This window comes from Vipera ursinii (assembly GCF_947247035.1).
Source record: "Vipera ursinii genome assembly, chromosome: 2".
In the NCBI taxonomy this organism is placed as follows: domain Eukaryota; kingdom Metazoa; phylum Chordata; class Lepidosauria; order Squamata; family Viperidae; genus Vipera; species Vipera ursinii.
Genome location: NC_139513.1, coordinates 168812507 through 168828103, shown reverse-complemented (window position 1 = coordinate 168828103; position 15597 = coordinate 168812507). Strand labels below are relative to the sequence as shown.

At 40.3% G+C, this 15597-nt stretch overlaps 1 protein-coding gene across 1 annotated transcript; it reads left to right on the top strand.

The window, feature by feature from the left end:
- Window positions 1-8740: 8740 nt before the first annotated feature.
- LOC310636934 (olfactory receptor 1F1-like) lies at window positions 8741-9688 on the top strand (the record flags this gene model as incomplete). The annotated part of the gene is made up of 1 exon (XM_083357108.1): window positions 8741-9688. The coding sequence occupies one exon, from the start codon at window positions 8741-8743 to the stop codon at window positions 9686-9688; it is 948 nt and encodes a 315-aa protein (XP_083213234.1).
- Between the last annotated feature and the right edge of the window lie 5909 nt (window positions 9689-15597).

The window sequence follows — 15597 nt, the reverse complement described above, 5'->3', positions numbered from 1 at the left end:
GAGGAAGTCGGAAGTTCTTGGAAATTGAGCAGCTAATAAGTTTAAATACATGGCATGGGTCCGGATTACCTACGGCAACACCTGCGGCCGGCGTCAACTTCCCTCCGTCCAGTGCGCTCCCACAGAGTGGGCCTCCTCAGGGTGCCTCCGATCAAGGAATGTTGACTGGTGGCCCCCAGGGGGAGGCCGTTCTCTGTGGGCGCGCCGGACCTTTGGAACCGCTTGCCGGTTGAGCTCCGAACGGCCCCCGACCTTTGCTCCTTTCGGCGTGATCTCAAAACTTTTCTTTTTGAACAAGCTGGCCTGGTCTGATGGGTTGGGCTGGGTTTTATAATCGGTTTTAACTTTTAATATGTATTAATTTATTACGGGCATTGTAGTTTAATTACTTTTTAATTTTTGTATCCTGGTTTTTATTATGTATTGCCCTGTTCACCGCCCTGAGTCCTTCGGGAGAAGGGCGGTATACAAATTAAATTATTAAATTAAATTAAATTAAATAGAGAAATACAAATACTGTAGCACGGTAACTGGGAAAAACACAACTGAGATTGGACGATTGGTAGCAGGAACAACATGGCAGTATTATGACAATTTTTAGGGCAGTGGTTAAGCAAGTCGCCATGCATGTCAAGCGAATCACGTGGTCGTTAAGTGAATCCAGCTTCCCCAATGGGCATAGTTTTACCGGAAATCAGTAAAGAAGGTTGCAAATTGCAACCTCATGACTGCAGCTGGTTATAAATGTGGGACAGTTGCCAAGCACCTAAATTGTGATCATGTGAATGAGAGGGTGGTGTTACAGTCATAAGGGCATGTGTAGGTTATAAAGTCACTTTTTCCAAGGTTGTTGTATCTTTGAACAGTCATTAAATGAAGTGTTGTAAGTCAGGGAATAGCTGTACTTAAAGATAAGCAGAGAGCTCTTCAACACAGCCATAAAGAAAGAACCGGTGGCTCAAGCATTAGAAAGGAGTGATTTTCTAAAACAAGACATGATCGTTTTTAAAATGGAAAATACAGAGGTTTGCTGAGCTGTAGGACGTCTTACTTACTTCTGGAAGTTCACTTCTGCTCATCCTGAGAACCTCAGGTGGAGGAAATAGAACTGGTATCAGAGAAAGTGATTGTCTTGGTAGTGTTGGAGGAATAGAATAGAATAAGAATAGAACAGAACAGAACAGAGTAGAATAGAATAGAATAGAATAGAATAGAATAGAATAGAATAGAATAGAATAGAATAGAATAGAATAGAATAGAATAGAATAGAATAGAATAGAATAGAATAGGAAGGGACCTTGGAGATCTTCTAGTCCAGCCCCCTGCTCAAGCAGGAGAACCTATACCATCCTAGACAAGTGACTGTCTAGCGCCTCTTCTTAAAAACCTCCAGGGATGGAGTTCCCACCATTTCTGGAGGCAAGCTGTTTCACTGGTTAATTGTCCTCACTGTTAGGAAGTTTCTCCTTAATTCAAGGTTGCTTCTCTCTTCATTTAGTTTCCAACCATTGTTTCTTGTCCTGCCCTCTGGTGTTTTGGAGAATAATTTGACCCCCTCTTCTTTGTAGCAGCCCCTCAAATACTGGAATACTGCTATCATATCACTCCTATTTCTTCTTTTCTTTAGACTGGCCATTTAGTCCTGCAGCCATTCTTCATATGTTTTTGTCCCCAGGCCTTTGATCATCTTAGTTGCTCTTCTCTGAACTTTTTTCAAAGTCTCAACATCTTTTTTGTTGTATGGTGACCAAAATTGGTTGCAGTATTCCAGGTGTTAGTTTACTAGGGTTTTATAAAGCGGTACTAATACTATGCATGATCTAGATTCTATGCCTCTGTTTATGCAACCCAGGGTTGTATTAGCTTTTTTGGCCCGTGTTGCACATTGCTGGCTCATGGTCAAGTGATCGTCCACTCGGACTCCAAGGTCCCTCTCGCAGTTACTGTTTTTGAGCCAGGTCTCACCCAATTTGTACTTGTACCTTTGATTTTTCCTGCCTAAATGTCAAACTTTGCTTTTCTCCACATTAATTTTTTGCTACAATTACACCTACAAATTTGCCATTTCAAGCAAGTAATGGTCATGGTTTTGTTTTTCCCCCCCCATATCATGTCTGGTTTTAACAAGAACATAAGTGCATTTATTGGCTCATTTAAAATAATCAGTACTTCTGCATGGAATAGATTACTGTTGTCTATATATACCTAAGGGACGCGGTGGCTCAGTGGGTTAGGACGCTGAGCTTGTCGATCAGAAGGTCAGCAGTTTGGTGGGTTGAATCCCGAGTGTCGTGTAGCAGAGTGAGCGCCTGTTACTCGTCCCAGCTTCTGCCAACCTAGCAGTTCGAAAGCACATAAAAATGCAAGTAGAAAAATAGGGACCGCTCCGGTGGGAAGGTAACAGCGTTCCGTGCGCCTTTGACGTCTAGTCATGCCGGCCACATGACCACGGAGACGTCCTCGGTCAAACACTGGCTCTTCGGCTTTGAAACGGAGATGAGCACCGGCCCGTAGAGTTGGAAACGACTAGCACGCATGTGCAGGGGAACCTTTACCTTTACCTATATATACCTAAGAGAGAACATTTCATTGAAATCGTACCATCCAAAACAATAACTGCAGCCTTATAAGCAAATAACCGCAGCCTTATAAGCAAAGCTCTCAGAGCTTTGGTGAGGGCCAGTTCTACTATGTAACAGCCTAAGAAGATGCCCAGAGCAGAGGAAGAATGGTTTGGATTATAACTGCCATAAGCTCCAGACATCAGAGTCAAAAATGTATGATGGCCAGCAAACTAGGAAGAGGAACTGTTGGGTTTCTTTGAATCTCTGACATTCATTCTGCAGTCCTTAAGCTTCAAAAGAGGGCAGGCGTGCTTGCTTCCTCTTTTGCCTGAAATATAATCATAAATTATAGTCACCGATGAGAATAGTCTTGGGGGGAAAAAACCCCACGGGATATGGTTTTTACAGAATTCTGTACCATAATTTGCATTCAAAAATCTGGAAAATTGGTTGTTATTGTCAATCTTTATTCTACACATTTTTTTTACTGAAATGCTGAAAGAACCCCCTGAAATGCATCCATACTTTGGGATTTCCTTTCTACTTCTTAGCATATCTAGGAGACGGGGTTATAGGTAACTTTACCCGTTCAGAGCATGGTTGATAAGGGGGAAGATACCTAGTGCTGAAGTCATAGCAAATCAACAATTATTTAGTTAATAAGTTCTCTTTAGAATTGTATTCAACATTGACTAAACTCCTGTGGACAATTCCCTGGACCAATACAATGTTTACAGTTGTTTTATTATCAAGATACTTATAATCCAAAATATGTCACAGTAGTGCTCAAACCCTACTGTGAAATGATTGGGGAAAAAAACTCCTTTTTTGGGAGAGAAATCAACCAACAATTGAATTGAAACTTCCAGTCAAACCACAAAGGATAAGAACTATAAAAGAAATACCGGGTCATTTTTAAAACTACAATTCCACCTGCTTTGGGATCCTGTTCTCTTTCGTAAAGCTTCAAAATAGGTTCCTATGAAATCTAAGGAAAAAGAAACCAAGATCGTCTCAGTTCATTTTCAGTTTAGATTAAAACAGATCATTCACCCATAGATGCAGAAGGGGAACTCGCAGCATCTGATGAGGTGAGTCTCAGCTCTTTTCCTTTAAAAATTAGATGGATGATTTCTACCATTCCCATCAATTCCTTTGCAAGCCAAGAGGTTTTTAAATTTCAAATTGTTGCCTCCGCTAAGGAACGAAGTAACTTGATAAACAATGGCTTTACTCACAGACTCTAATCTTCACCTGCAACATAGGATGCCCTTTTGATAACACAGTGCTTGGTTCCCATCTGTTTAGGATGATCAGGTGCAAAAGAGGGTAGCAAAGTTCCGCATGTGAAACTGAAGCTATTTTGGAAAATGTTTGTCACTCAGGTGGGAGACAGAGCATTCCAAGGCAACAGGGCTCGTTGCCTTGGAAGAGTGAGGAAGATTCTCAGGGATTTATTATTTTTTTATTTTAATTCCATTTATATATATATATATATATATATATATATATATATATATATATATATATATATATATATATATATATATATATATATATATATATATATATAAATTCCATTTATATCCCGCCCTTCTCCGAAGACTCAGGGCGGCTTACAAGCTTAGCAGTAGCCTTCATTCTACGTATATACCTGCTTATTAGGGCTTTCACACACACCCCAGCGGCATTATTACAAAGTCAGCTTAATTGCCCCCAACAATCTGGGTCCTCATTTTACCTACCTCGGAAGGATGGAAGGCTGAGTCAACCTTGAGCCTGGTGGGATGCGAACCTGCACTAATTGCAGGCAGCTGGTGTTACTTAAGGAGGCATTAGCCCACTGCTCCACCAACAATCTGGGTCCTCATGACTTACACCCTGGACGGTATCTCTTTACTCTCCTACCATCCGGTAGTAGATACAGGAATATAGCCAGCCGTACCAACAGGCTGAAAAATAGCTTTTATCCGTGGGCTGTTAGGCTTTTAAATGGGACATAATCTTATGCAGAATTGACTTGGGAGGCCGGTGTGTGGTGTAGTTTGTTCACATAGTGTGATGGGATGGAGGGTTTGTTGTCACTGTGTGTTGGGGGGAGGGAGCACGGGGGGGGGGAGGCTCAGCTAATCTCAATGTACACATGTTGTACTTTGACAATAAAGGTTTATATATATATAATTCTGAAATCAGTTATGTCATACGACTAACATAGCCGTTATCTTCCTGTACCTCTCATTGCCATTTGCATTGGTGTGAGTGTAGATTGGCCATCATCAGAATACTTAAAAGGGCCAGTCTGATGTGGTGGTTAAAAGGCATAAATGGGGACCCAGATTGTTGGGGGCAATTAAGCTGACTTTGTAATAATGCCGCTTGGGGTGTGTGTGAAAGCCCTAATAAGCAGGCATATACATAGAATGAAGGCTACTGCTAAGCTTGTAAGCCGCCCTGAGTCTTCGGAGAAGGGCGGGATATAAATGGAATTAAAATAACAAAATAAAAAATAAATCAGGCCAGAAATTGTGAACCCATGAGTTCTAGTCTGTCTTGGGTGTGAAGGCAGTCTTGTGATCTTGGGCTACTGTCTCTGAACACTCGGAAGCTTGCAAGGGCAAATCACTTCTGAAAATCTTGAAAAACTGTGGAATTATGCAGGCAGTCATCAAGGAATGATTCAAGCCAAAACAACAGCAACAATAACCAAGGAGGAGGAGGAGGTATTTAAGTGTTGAGCTCTGTTGAGCCAGTCCTTAAACTAATTGATTTATGTCATCTTTATCTAACAATAATAACCTTCAAGTTTAATATAATGAATGGGATGCTTGCAAAGAGGCCAGGAAAAGTTGTTAACTGGGGTTTTTCAACTTCATAGGGAAAATATGATATATTTAACTCACAGAACCTGCAGCTGGAAGTAAAGATGGCAATGATAAATAAAAAGCAGTTCTAATAAAATACATTTCAGTGAGGAATACTTTTTTCATTCATTCCACCTCCCCCCCACTATAATAAGAGTCAGTCTGGCCTCAGCCTAAAGATGCTTTATCCAATGTTCTAAAGATACAGAATCAAACAAAATTGGTCTGATTTAAAGGGAACAACTAGGACAGTTTCAAGGATTTGACATAATGTCAAATGCGACTCAGATTAAACAGCTACAAGGAATTCATTTTATGAATTTTAATATGAAAAGAATAAGATTGTTGGCAGACCTAGAGTATTAATATTTCCCATGAATCTCCAGGGTAAGGTTTGAAGGAGTACTTTATGATTTGGATTGCAAATATTCTATCAGCCCTCAAACAGAACTTGAATAAAAGAATAATAGCATTGGAAGGGAACTTGGAGGTCTTCTAGTCAAGCAGGAGATCCTATACTGTTTCAACGTGGTTGTCCAATCTCTTTTTAAAAACATTCAGCGTTGGAGCACCCAGAAATTCTGGAGGCAAGTCGTTCCACTGATAAATTGTTCTAACTGTAAGGAAATTTCTCCTTAGTTCTAGGTTGGTTCTCTCCTTGATTAGTATCTCTCCATTGTTTCTTGTCCTGCTTTCAGGTGCTTTGGAGAATATATTGACCCCTACTTCTTTGTGGCAGCCCCTTAGATATTGGAATACCACTGTGATATCATCCCTACTCCTTCTTTTCATTAAACTAGACATACCCAATTCCTGCAACTATTCCTTATATGTTTTAGCCTCCAGTCTCCTGATCATCTTTGTTGCTCTTCTCTGTACTCTTTCCAGAGTCTCAACATCTTTTTTACATCGTGGTGACCAAAATTGGATGCAGTATTCCAAGTGTGGCCTTACCAAGGCATTGTAAAGTGGTATTAATACTTCACGTGATCTTGAATCTATCCGTCTGTTAATGCAGCCTAGCATTGTGTTGAATTTTTTGGCAGCTGCAGCACACTGCTGGCTCATATTGAAGTGATTGTCCTCTAGGACTCCAAGAATGAGCAAGGTACCGGTTATACTATACCTGTGCATTTGTTTTTTCTTGCCTAAATGTAGAACCTTACTTTTTTCACCATTGAATTTCATTTTGTTAGATAGCGCCCAATGTTCAAGTCTGTCAAGATCCTTCTGTATCTTAAGCCTATCTTCTGGAGTGTTGGTTATTACTGCCAGCTTGGTGTCGTCCGCAAATTTGATGAGTTCCCCATCTATCCCCTTATCCAAATTATTGATGAAGATGTTGAAGACCACTGGGCCCAGTACAGAGCCCTGGGGCACTTCCCCCCATGTAGATGCAGTTCCATTGAGGACCACACACTGAGTATGGCCTGTCAGCCAGCTACGAATCCATCTGGTGGTGATGCTGTCTAACCCAGGGCTTTTCAACCTTTTCACCCATTGTACCACTTTTAGGATATGGCAACATCCGAGTACCACCAGTTGCCTAGCAAGGTGTCAAAAACTTGACCCCCCCCCCAAAAAAAAGGAAAATAGTGATGAAGTACAGGTAGTCCTCAACTTACAACAGTTTGCTTAGTGACTGTTCGAAGTTACAATGGCACTGAAAAAAGTGCCCCCCAAGCCACAGCCGAGCAAGACACCTGCCTGCCCGCCCGGTGGTGCTCTTCCTCCTGTCCGAGGTTTTCATTGTTGTGAGCATTTCTGTTGAGGATTGGCAGTATTCCCCCCCCCTCTGCTGGGTGGTTGCAGTAGGTTTTGGTCACTTCACGTGACCCTGGGACACTGTGACCATCATAAATATGAATCAGTTGCCAAGTATCTGAATGTAAATCACAAGACCCTGGAGATGCTGCAACATTCCAGCTGATCAGTGCTTCTTCTGGGCTCAGCAGAAGCACCGGGATAAGCGCCTAGCTCCAGCTGGAGCCTGGCACTGATCCTGCTGCTTCCCCTGAGCCCTGACAGCCCTGAAGAAGCGCTGATCTCGCCACTTCCGCTGAGCCCTGACAGCCCTGCAGCTCCAGCCATCTCTTGCTCAGGCTTGTGTGGTGCTGCCACCAGTTCAGCTCATTCCCCTCCCCCACTAGCACTTTTCTAGGATGGTTGCGTACCACCTACCAGGTGCCAATGTACCACAGGTGGTATCCGTACCACTTGTTGAAAAGCCCTGGTCTAACCCACATTATTCTATCTTATCAGGTTGTGATCTTCTTTATCAAATGCCTTACTGAAGTCCAAGTAAATTATATACACAGCACTCCTCTGGTCCACTAATTTTGTCACTTGGTCAAAGAATGTGATAAGATTTGTCTGGCATGATCTGTTTTTGACAAACCCATGTTGGCTTTTGGTAATGACTTTGTTTGCCTCTAGGTGTTTGCTGATTTGTTGCTTCATTATCTTTTCTAGAATCTTCCCAGGTATTAAGGTCAGGCTGATAAGTCTGTAGTTTCCTGGATCCATTTTTCCCCCTTTTTTGAAGATGGGAACCACGTCAGCTCTTTTCCAGTCCTCTGATAGTTCTCCAGTGCTCCAGGATCTTTGAAAGATATAGTTCAGTGGTTCTGAGATCATATCTGCCAGTTCCTTGAGAACCTTGGGGTGTAGTCCAACTGGTCCTGGTGATTTGACCTTGTCTAGGCTGGACAGGTGTTCACTTACCATTTTCTTGCCTATCTTAACTTGTGTTTCTATTCTGTTTTTTATGGCACTGGTTTTGGTAGGTTGGACTGTTTTTCCCCTTTGTGTAAAGACAGATGCAAAAAACGAGTTAAATAGTTCTGCTTTCTCCCAGTTGCTTGTCACCTTCTTGCCACTTTCTCCCACTAATGGACCAATCATTTCCTTAACCTTTTTTCTTATTTTTTTACATTTTGAAAGAAGCTTCTTTGTTATTTCCTGAAATTGTCAATTTATAATTCAGTGAATTGTTGTTAGTGGTTAATTTATATTCATAGATATGCTTTGAATCTTGTGTGGATAATTGAGATAGATTCTATAAAAGGTAAGATTGTACTAGCTTAAAATCTGTAGGTGTGGGTTTGTATATGTGTGTTTCAGTGTGCAATACTGCCATATCAACCCAAACGTAAATAAAGCCAAAGGGAAAGAAGAAAAAACATCCAGGCTGAGACCCACATTAGAAATAAAATTATCATGTACAGTACATCTACAGCCTCCCCCAGGAGATCAAAGAGAAATGTTCAGTTAAATCAAACATTAATCTCTTTCTCATTCGTTTTCAGCTGTGGAATGGCTAACCAGAACCAAACCGACAACTCAAAAATAACCCTTTTGATGATCTCCAGTAGACCTGAATATCGGAGACTTTTCTTCCTGCTTTTTCTGTCTGTTTATTTGTTGACCCTTCTAGGGAATTTTCTCATTGTCTTGCTTATCCGCTTAGACAACCATCTCCTTCGGTCCCCAATGTACTTCTTCTTGAGCCACCTCTCCCTGGCTGACATCATTTTTGTTTCCACTACTGTTCCCAAAATCCTGATAAATCTGATGTCTCAGACTCAGGCCATCACCTTCAACGAGTGCTTGACCCAGATGTATTTCTTTCTCGCCTCTGGTAACACAGACAACTTCCTCCTTGCCTGCATGGCTTATGACCGCTACGTGGCTGTCTGTCGCCCTTTGCATTACATCACTGTGATGAGCCACAGGTGCTGCCTATTTTTGGTTTCTGGATGCTGGATTGTTTCCGGTCTCCACTCTTTACTCTATACACTTTTGATTTCACGCCTTTCTTTCTGTACCTCTGTGGAAATCCCCTATCTTTTCTGTGATGTCTATCCTTTCCTGGAATTCTCCTGTTCTGATACAAGGCATATAAAGTTCTTGGCACAGACGGAAGGGGTGGTGGATTTGCTGGGGCCTTTAGCTGCCATCATTGTCTCCTATGCACTAATATTCTCCACAATCATTAAAATTCCCTCAACCGCCGGGAAATACAAAGCAGTTTCCACCTGTGGCTCACATCTGGCTGTGGTGATCTTGTTCTACAGCACTATCAGTTGCCTTTATTTCCAGCCTCCCTCTGCCTACTCAGCCCAAAAAGGCACTTTTATCTCTCTCTTGTACGCAGTGGTGATACCAATGCTGAATCCCTTCATCTATACACTAAGGAACCAGGAGGTAAAGTCAGCAATAGTGAGACTTCTCGGTAGGGTGAGAACTTTCTTAAGAAAATAAGAACAGACCAACATTTCCATGGTTGCTGTTGTTTTTTTTGGGGGGGGGAGTGGAAGGTACCAGGGCCATCATCATTATCTCGTATGCAAACATATTCTCTACAATTATCAACATTCCTTTCAAAACCTAGGAGGCCCGTGGTGTAAACCTCCCAGAGCCGTAGCCTTATTAATTTTTCTTGCAGCAAAATCATCTAAAAATACAGAAGGACACCTCAAAAATAAAGAAACTCATTTGTGATTTGGGATGCAAACTTTGTACTTGTTTTATAGGACCCGACTCCAAACTTTTGGCATTAGAGACCCGCCTCCCTCCCAGGAGCTATTTAGACTATTTGTCAAATATCTCCAGGGCTTTCGGTACAAAACCTCTAATGCACTTCTTTCTGCTCGTTGCTGGAGTCTTGAGACTTTCAACCAAGTCAGATCCGTCTGGCTTTCTTCTATTTTAGCCAGTGTTTTGATCCACTATTGAAGATCATCACACCCGGGAGAAAAACTAAGGGCATCTGCATAGAGGTAGGCAGGAGTAGAATTGCTATCTTTAAGGTTTGCTGCAGTCTCTGGTGTTTTGACTTGCACATAATGCTACCAACGCTGTCTTACCTCTAAAGCCATATCCCGCTTGATGGAAGCAAACAGAGAAGTTGCATGTGTTTGAACCCTTTAACCTAAAAATGAGGAAAACAGGGTAGCCATCATTCTAACACAAGGATAACCTAGCATGAAAGATGAGAAGGAATAATGCTTGAACTTCTACTTTTTTCTGTGTCCATGAATAAGCATGACCTGTTTTGGGGTTACCAGTTAATCCAAAATATAGCTAGTATGCATCTGGATCTACGTAAGGATTAAAAAAAATCTGTTTGAGTTGCATACATATGGAAAACAGTAGATTACTTTTTCTCATGTTTAGGGCAGGAGTTTTTAATCTTTTTATAACTTGGAGTTCTTTGAGAGAATGATGAATACTATGTATCTTTTCTCAGAAAAATGTATTTAAATCTCTCTCTCTCTCTCTCTCTCTCTCTCTCTCTCTCTCTCTCTCTCTCTCTCTCTCTCTCTCTCTCTGTGTATGTATGTATATACACACAGACATACACAAAGGAAAGTTTCAAATTGTTAGCCTAAATATTTATTAAAAGATAACAGTATAATAATTTTATTATTAATTAATTTATTAAATTAGTAACCATTTAATACCATACTGTACTAGGTTTATTAACATAGTTGGAGTTTGTGCATTGATGCTTTCTAAGCAGCAGCAGTGAGGTGAAAAACACACAATCAGCTCTCACATCTTTTAAGGGAGGGACGATAGGTAGCTTTTGGAAAAGGGTGCCTTCTTCCCATGGGCACATTGCAGTGCCTTTTCAGAAATGTTCAGCATACAACAATTTAGCAGGTGAAAGCTCATACTTTCCCCCTCCCCCCCAGACTTTCATCTCAAGGAAAGGTGCCTCTGTGTGGGTTCTGGCTAGTTTGTGGAGAAGGGCCTGGGGAATAAATGCAGTTTCAAGGTAGAAACATTTCTGAATGTCTCCATGAATTTTTAAGAATTTTTCAAGTACATTAGAAGCTTTACCATTATTGAAGGCACTGAATCTGGGAAGGAAATATCTCTAAAATGAGGTCCCAATACGTCACAGGTTATTTTGTTATCTTTTATAGCTGTACAGCCTCTAAAAGCAAGGAGATTTGTGTGATAAGAAGGAAGATTTATCTTTATTAAAGGATTTTTTCCCATGGGTCTAAGCATCACATACATTTCAGATTTACAACCATTTTTTGCAAAGCTCATAAATCTTGTAGAATGTGAAATTATTGGGGTGGGGTGGGGGGGAAAGGGTGATGTGAATTAGAATTCCAGACCAGTGAAAAGTGCCCAAGAAGCATATATTGAATAAGCTAAATGGTAAACTTAAGGAATTATTGAGTTGAAATTAAGGAAAGGATGGGATGAAAAATTGGTTATGATCATGGTTTTTGGTTTATGGTTTTAGCCCATAAAATGTATAGATAGATTTGTTTCATCTTTTTTACATCACAAATCATCTTTGACAGATGCTGGTATGGTAATAATTACAGATCATCACATTTCCCTCTATACAATGTAAATGAGATCCTGTACGGCCCTCAGTCAAAATTTGAAATCGCTTTTAGCAGCAAATATTTCCAGCTCTTAATCAGTAAAAGAAACCCAGCAAAACTGGCTTTAGGAAAACCCTCTGTTATCAGACACGAAGAAATTGGAAGCATTTTTAGGAATCAATGTATGAAACATTGGGATGTTTTAAAATACTATAAAGGGGAAAATCTGTTCAGACTAAATCTGAAATGCAACAACTTTCAAACAGATACAAGGTAAGCCAAGTAACCAATTAACCATGCCACATTTGAAGGGTGGGGTGGGGGAATAAAAGAATATGACCTTATAGAAATACACTGGACTATAATTTCACTGATAAATCTACGTAAAACAAAAATATTGTGAAACTATTTACAAAAATTCATAACGGCAGACTCATATTCAATATAGTGAGTGATGAAGGGACCCTAATACTAGCTCTAGGGTGACAGGCATATCTGTTCAGTCTCCAGTAAACACAGCTTTGTTATTTTTTATCATAATGTAAATACCACTCCCAAGTTAAATATATAGAAGATCAGAAAGAATTTGGCATAAAGATAGCTGAAACTGTTGCCAGAAGAGATTCATTTGGGACAATATAGAGTAATACAAATAGAGGAAATTGCGGGTCTGATCAATGCAGAGTCCCATAAATGTTAACAAAAGAGCTTCTGTTAACCACAATGTGTGAAATTTGTCAAAAGAATTATTTCCCCAAATCATGAAGAGAATTATTGATTGCAATCATCAAAGCTCAAAGGACTATTGTTTATGAAAATAAGGTGGAGCTTTTAATAGAAGTGGATGGTAGCACACAAATATTCTACATCAGTTATACAGTAGTGGCCAAAATTGTGGACACTTTTTGGGAGAGGTATACAGTAGAAATGCCACCTTTGGTTAAGTTTCTTCTAATTTCTTTATAACTGTAGCTTTGTTCACTTAATAATACTATTTTACATCGCTTTCTGGGCAACCAGTCAACTCTGCACCATTACTTTAATTTTATTACGTTTTACAAGCTCACTAAATGAAAGAACACAAAAAACCCCAACCAACTTGATAGTGACCGCATAACACACTGACAAATGTCCTCCTCTCAGCTTCAATACATGACATCAATAACTGAATCCTACTGTGATCTTATTTTTATTTATTTATTTTATTTAGATTTATATACCGCCCTTTCCCGAAGGACTCAGGGCGGTTTACAGGGCATTTAAAAAACAGTCAATACAAACGTTAAAACAAATTAAAAGAGATTAAATAGAACCCTGAAAAAATTAAAACCCAGTTAAAATTAAAATTAAAAATATTCTCAGCCTGGGCCAGAGAGCTCGAAGAGCCAGGTCTTCAGGTCCCGGTGGAATGAACGGAGGTCGGGGGCAGTCCTCAGCTCCACTGGCAGCTGGTTCCAAAGGGCAGGCGCACCCACTGAGAAGGCCCTATCCCTGGGTGTTGTCCGCCAGCAATCTCTTACCGGCGGTACCCTGAGAAGACCCTCCCTGTGGGAGCGCACTGGACGAAGGGAACATGATGCTGGCAGCAGGTGTTCCCTCAAATATCCCGGGCCCTCGCCATTTAGGGCTTTATAGGTCATCACCAGCACCTTGAATCTCACCCGAAGGGCAACCGGAAGCCAATGCAGCTCGCGGAGTAGAGGTGTTACATGGGAGTATCGGGAGACCCCCATCACGACTCGCGCGGCCGCATTCTGCACCAGTTGAAGCCTCCGGGTGGTCCTCAAGGGCAGCCCCATGTAGAGAGCGTTGCAGTAGTCTAAACGGGAGGTCACGAGCGCATGAGTGACTGTGCGTAGGGCATCTCGGTCCAGGTAGGGTCGCAACTGGCACACCAGGCGAACCTGGGCAAAAGCCCCCCTGGTCACAGCTCCTATATGGTCTTCAAAAGTGAGCTGCGAATCCAGGAGGACGCCCAAGTTGCGAGCCCTATCAACGGGGGGGTAACACCTCACCCCCCCATCGTTAGAGATGGAATAGTCTGGTTGACCCGAGATGCCGGTATGCACAGCCACTCAGTCTTTGGCTCATTGCCAAAACAAGATGACACCTGATTGGCTCTCTAAACACTCTTACTCATTGGCTACAATCAGATGAAGGAAAGCTACCTGATATCAACCTAAGCGAGTTGTGCTTCCTTTTTCTGGTTATTTGGCTATATAACTTTTCATAGAATACAGTACAGATAATTGAACAAACTTTGTTGCATTACATTCTTGATTAAATTATCTTTCCATTGATATATAATTTTATGGTACTACTCAAAAAAAAGTGGTGTTATTAGCCATCAAACCTCAAAAATACACTTTTCCCAAAAGATTTCCACAATTTTGGCCACTACTGTAGCATGGAAGATAGTTTAAACTTTTCTCATGCCTTGCATTATTACTATCTATTTTGTTCTGTATCCTGATTTTGATATAAGGAAAGATAAAGGAGCACACAGTTAATGGAAGGAAGATTTATTTTCCTTGTTGAGTTTCTGCAGAGATAAAAATTCCAGCAGAAAATTCCAGTTTTGTGATTAAAATGATATAACAAAAATAGTCCTCAATTTACAAGTGGTCATTTAATGACCATTCCAAGTTACAGTGGCCTTGGAAATGATGCTTTAAAATCTGTACAGCATTCAGGCCTTCAAAAGAATGTCACAACATTTCTTTCTCCGGGTTCACATGATGGTATTTGGGACACTTGACAATGGGCTCACATTTACAATTGCAGTGTCCCGTGGTCATGTGACTGCAATTTGTGACTTTTTTGCCAGTTTCCAGCAAAAAAATGCCCTTTTAAGAGAATATATTTGGACTTATGACTGTGTGATTTAGTTCACAGCTGCTGTAAAATCAGTCATGTGAGTGCCTTGACGTACGAACATCATGACTTACAGTATGACCGAAATTCCATTCCCAATTGTTGTCATAAGTTAATGATTGTCTGTATTACATTATTTCCTTAGAGAAACGAAATAATAGCAACTGGAACTAGGAAATTAATGGCATTAAACAGTATAATTAAACTGGGCAAACAAGAATGCAATATTACATTATTGGGAAAAAGTACTTTTAAATATCATGTAATAAGGAATCAGGCAAAATTTTATTCATGTGCAGCATGTTTATCCCTATTTTTAAAATCAAAGCAACAACAGTAACAATGCTCAGAAGGAATATGAAAAATTGTACAAAATGTTAAAAAATGTTCTTTTATTGAAAATAAATATAATTTACTATGTTAAGCTTATATGTGTAGTAGATTCGTGCTTTTCCAACTAACAAATCAATAAACATTAACTATTTCTAAACAGGATATAAATAAAAGAGATACTATTACAGATCCCGTAAATTCAGGTAAACTCAGTAATTAGAATTTATCTGTTTTTCTGCTGACGTTTGCTGATATGAATCTCTGTCATGGTATGGTTCCTTGACATAGATTAGTTGATTACACTAACTTATAGAAAGTGGTTAGCATCTCTCTAAACTGGGTTTGTTGAAAAGGACTAATTAGATAGGTTGGAAAGGAAAAAATAAATATAACAATACCACCAAATAAAGTTGTGTTGATTTTAGATCAGGCTTTTCAACAATTCTGCTTGGTTGCCTTGCAGAAAGTCTGGTCCATCATCAAAATTCCCCCCCCAAATATTCGACTGTTGCTGACATCTAAAACTCAGAGAGTGCTTAATTTATTTCCTGAAATTGTCAATTTATAATTCAGTGAATTGTTGTTAGTGGTTAATTTATATTCATAGATATG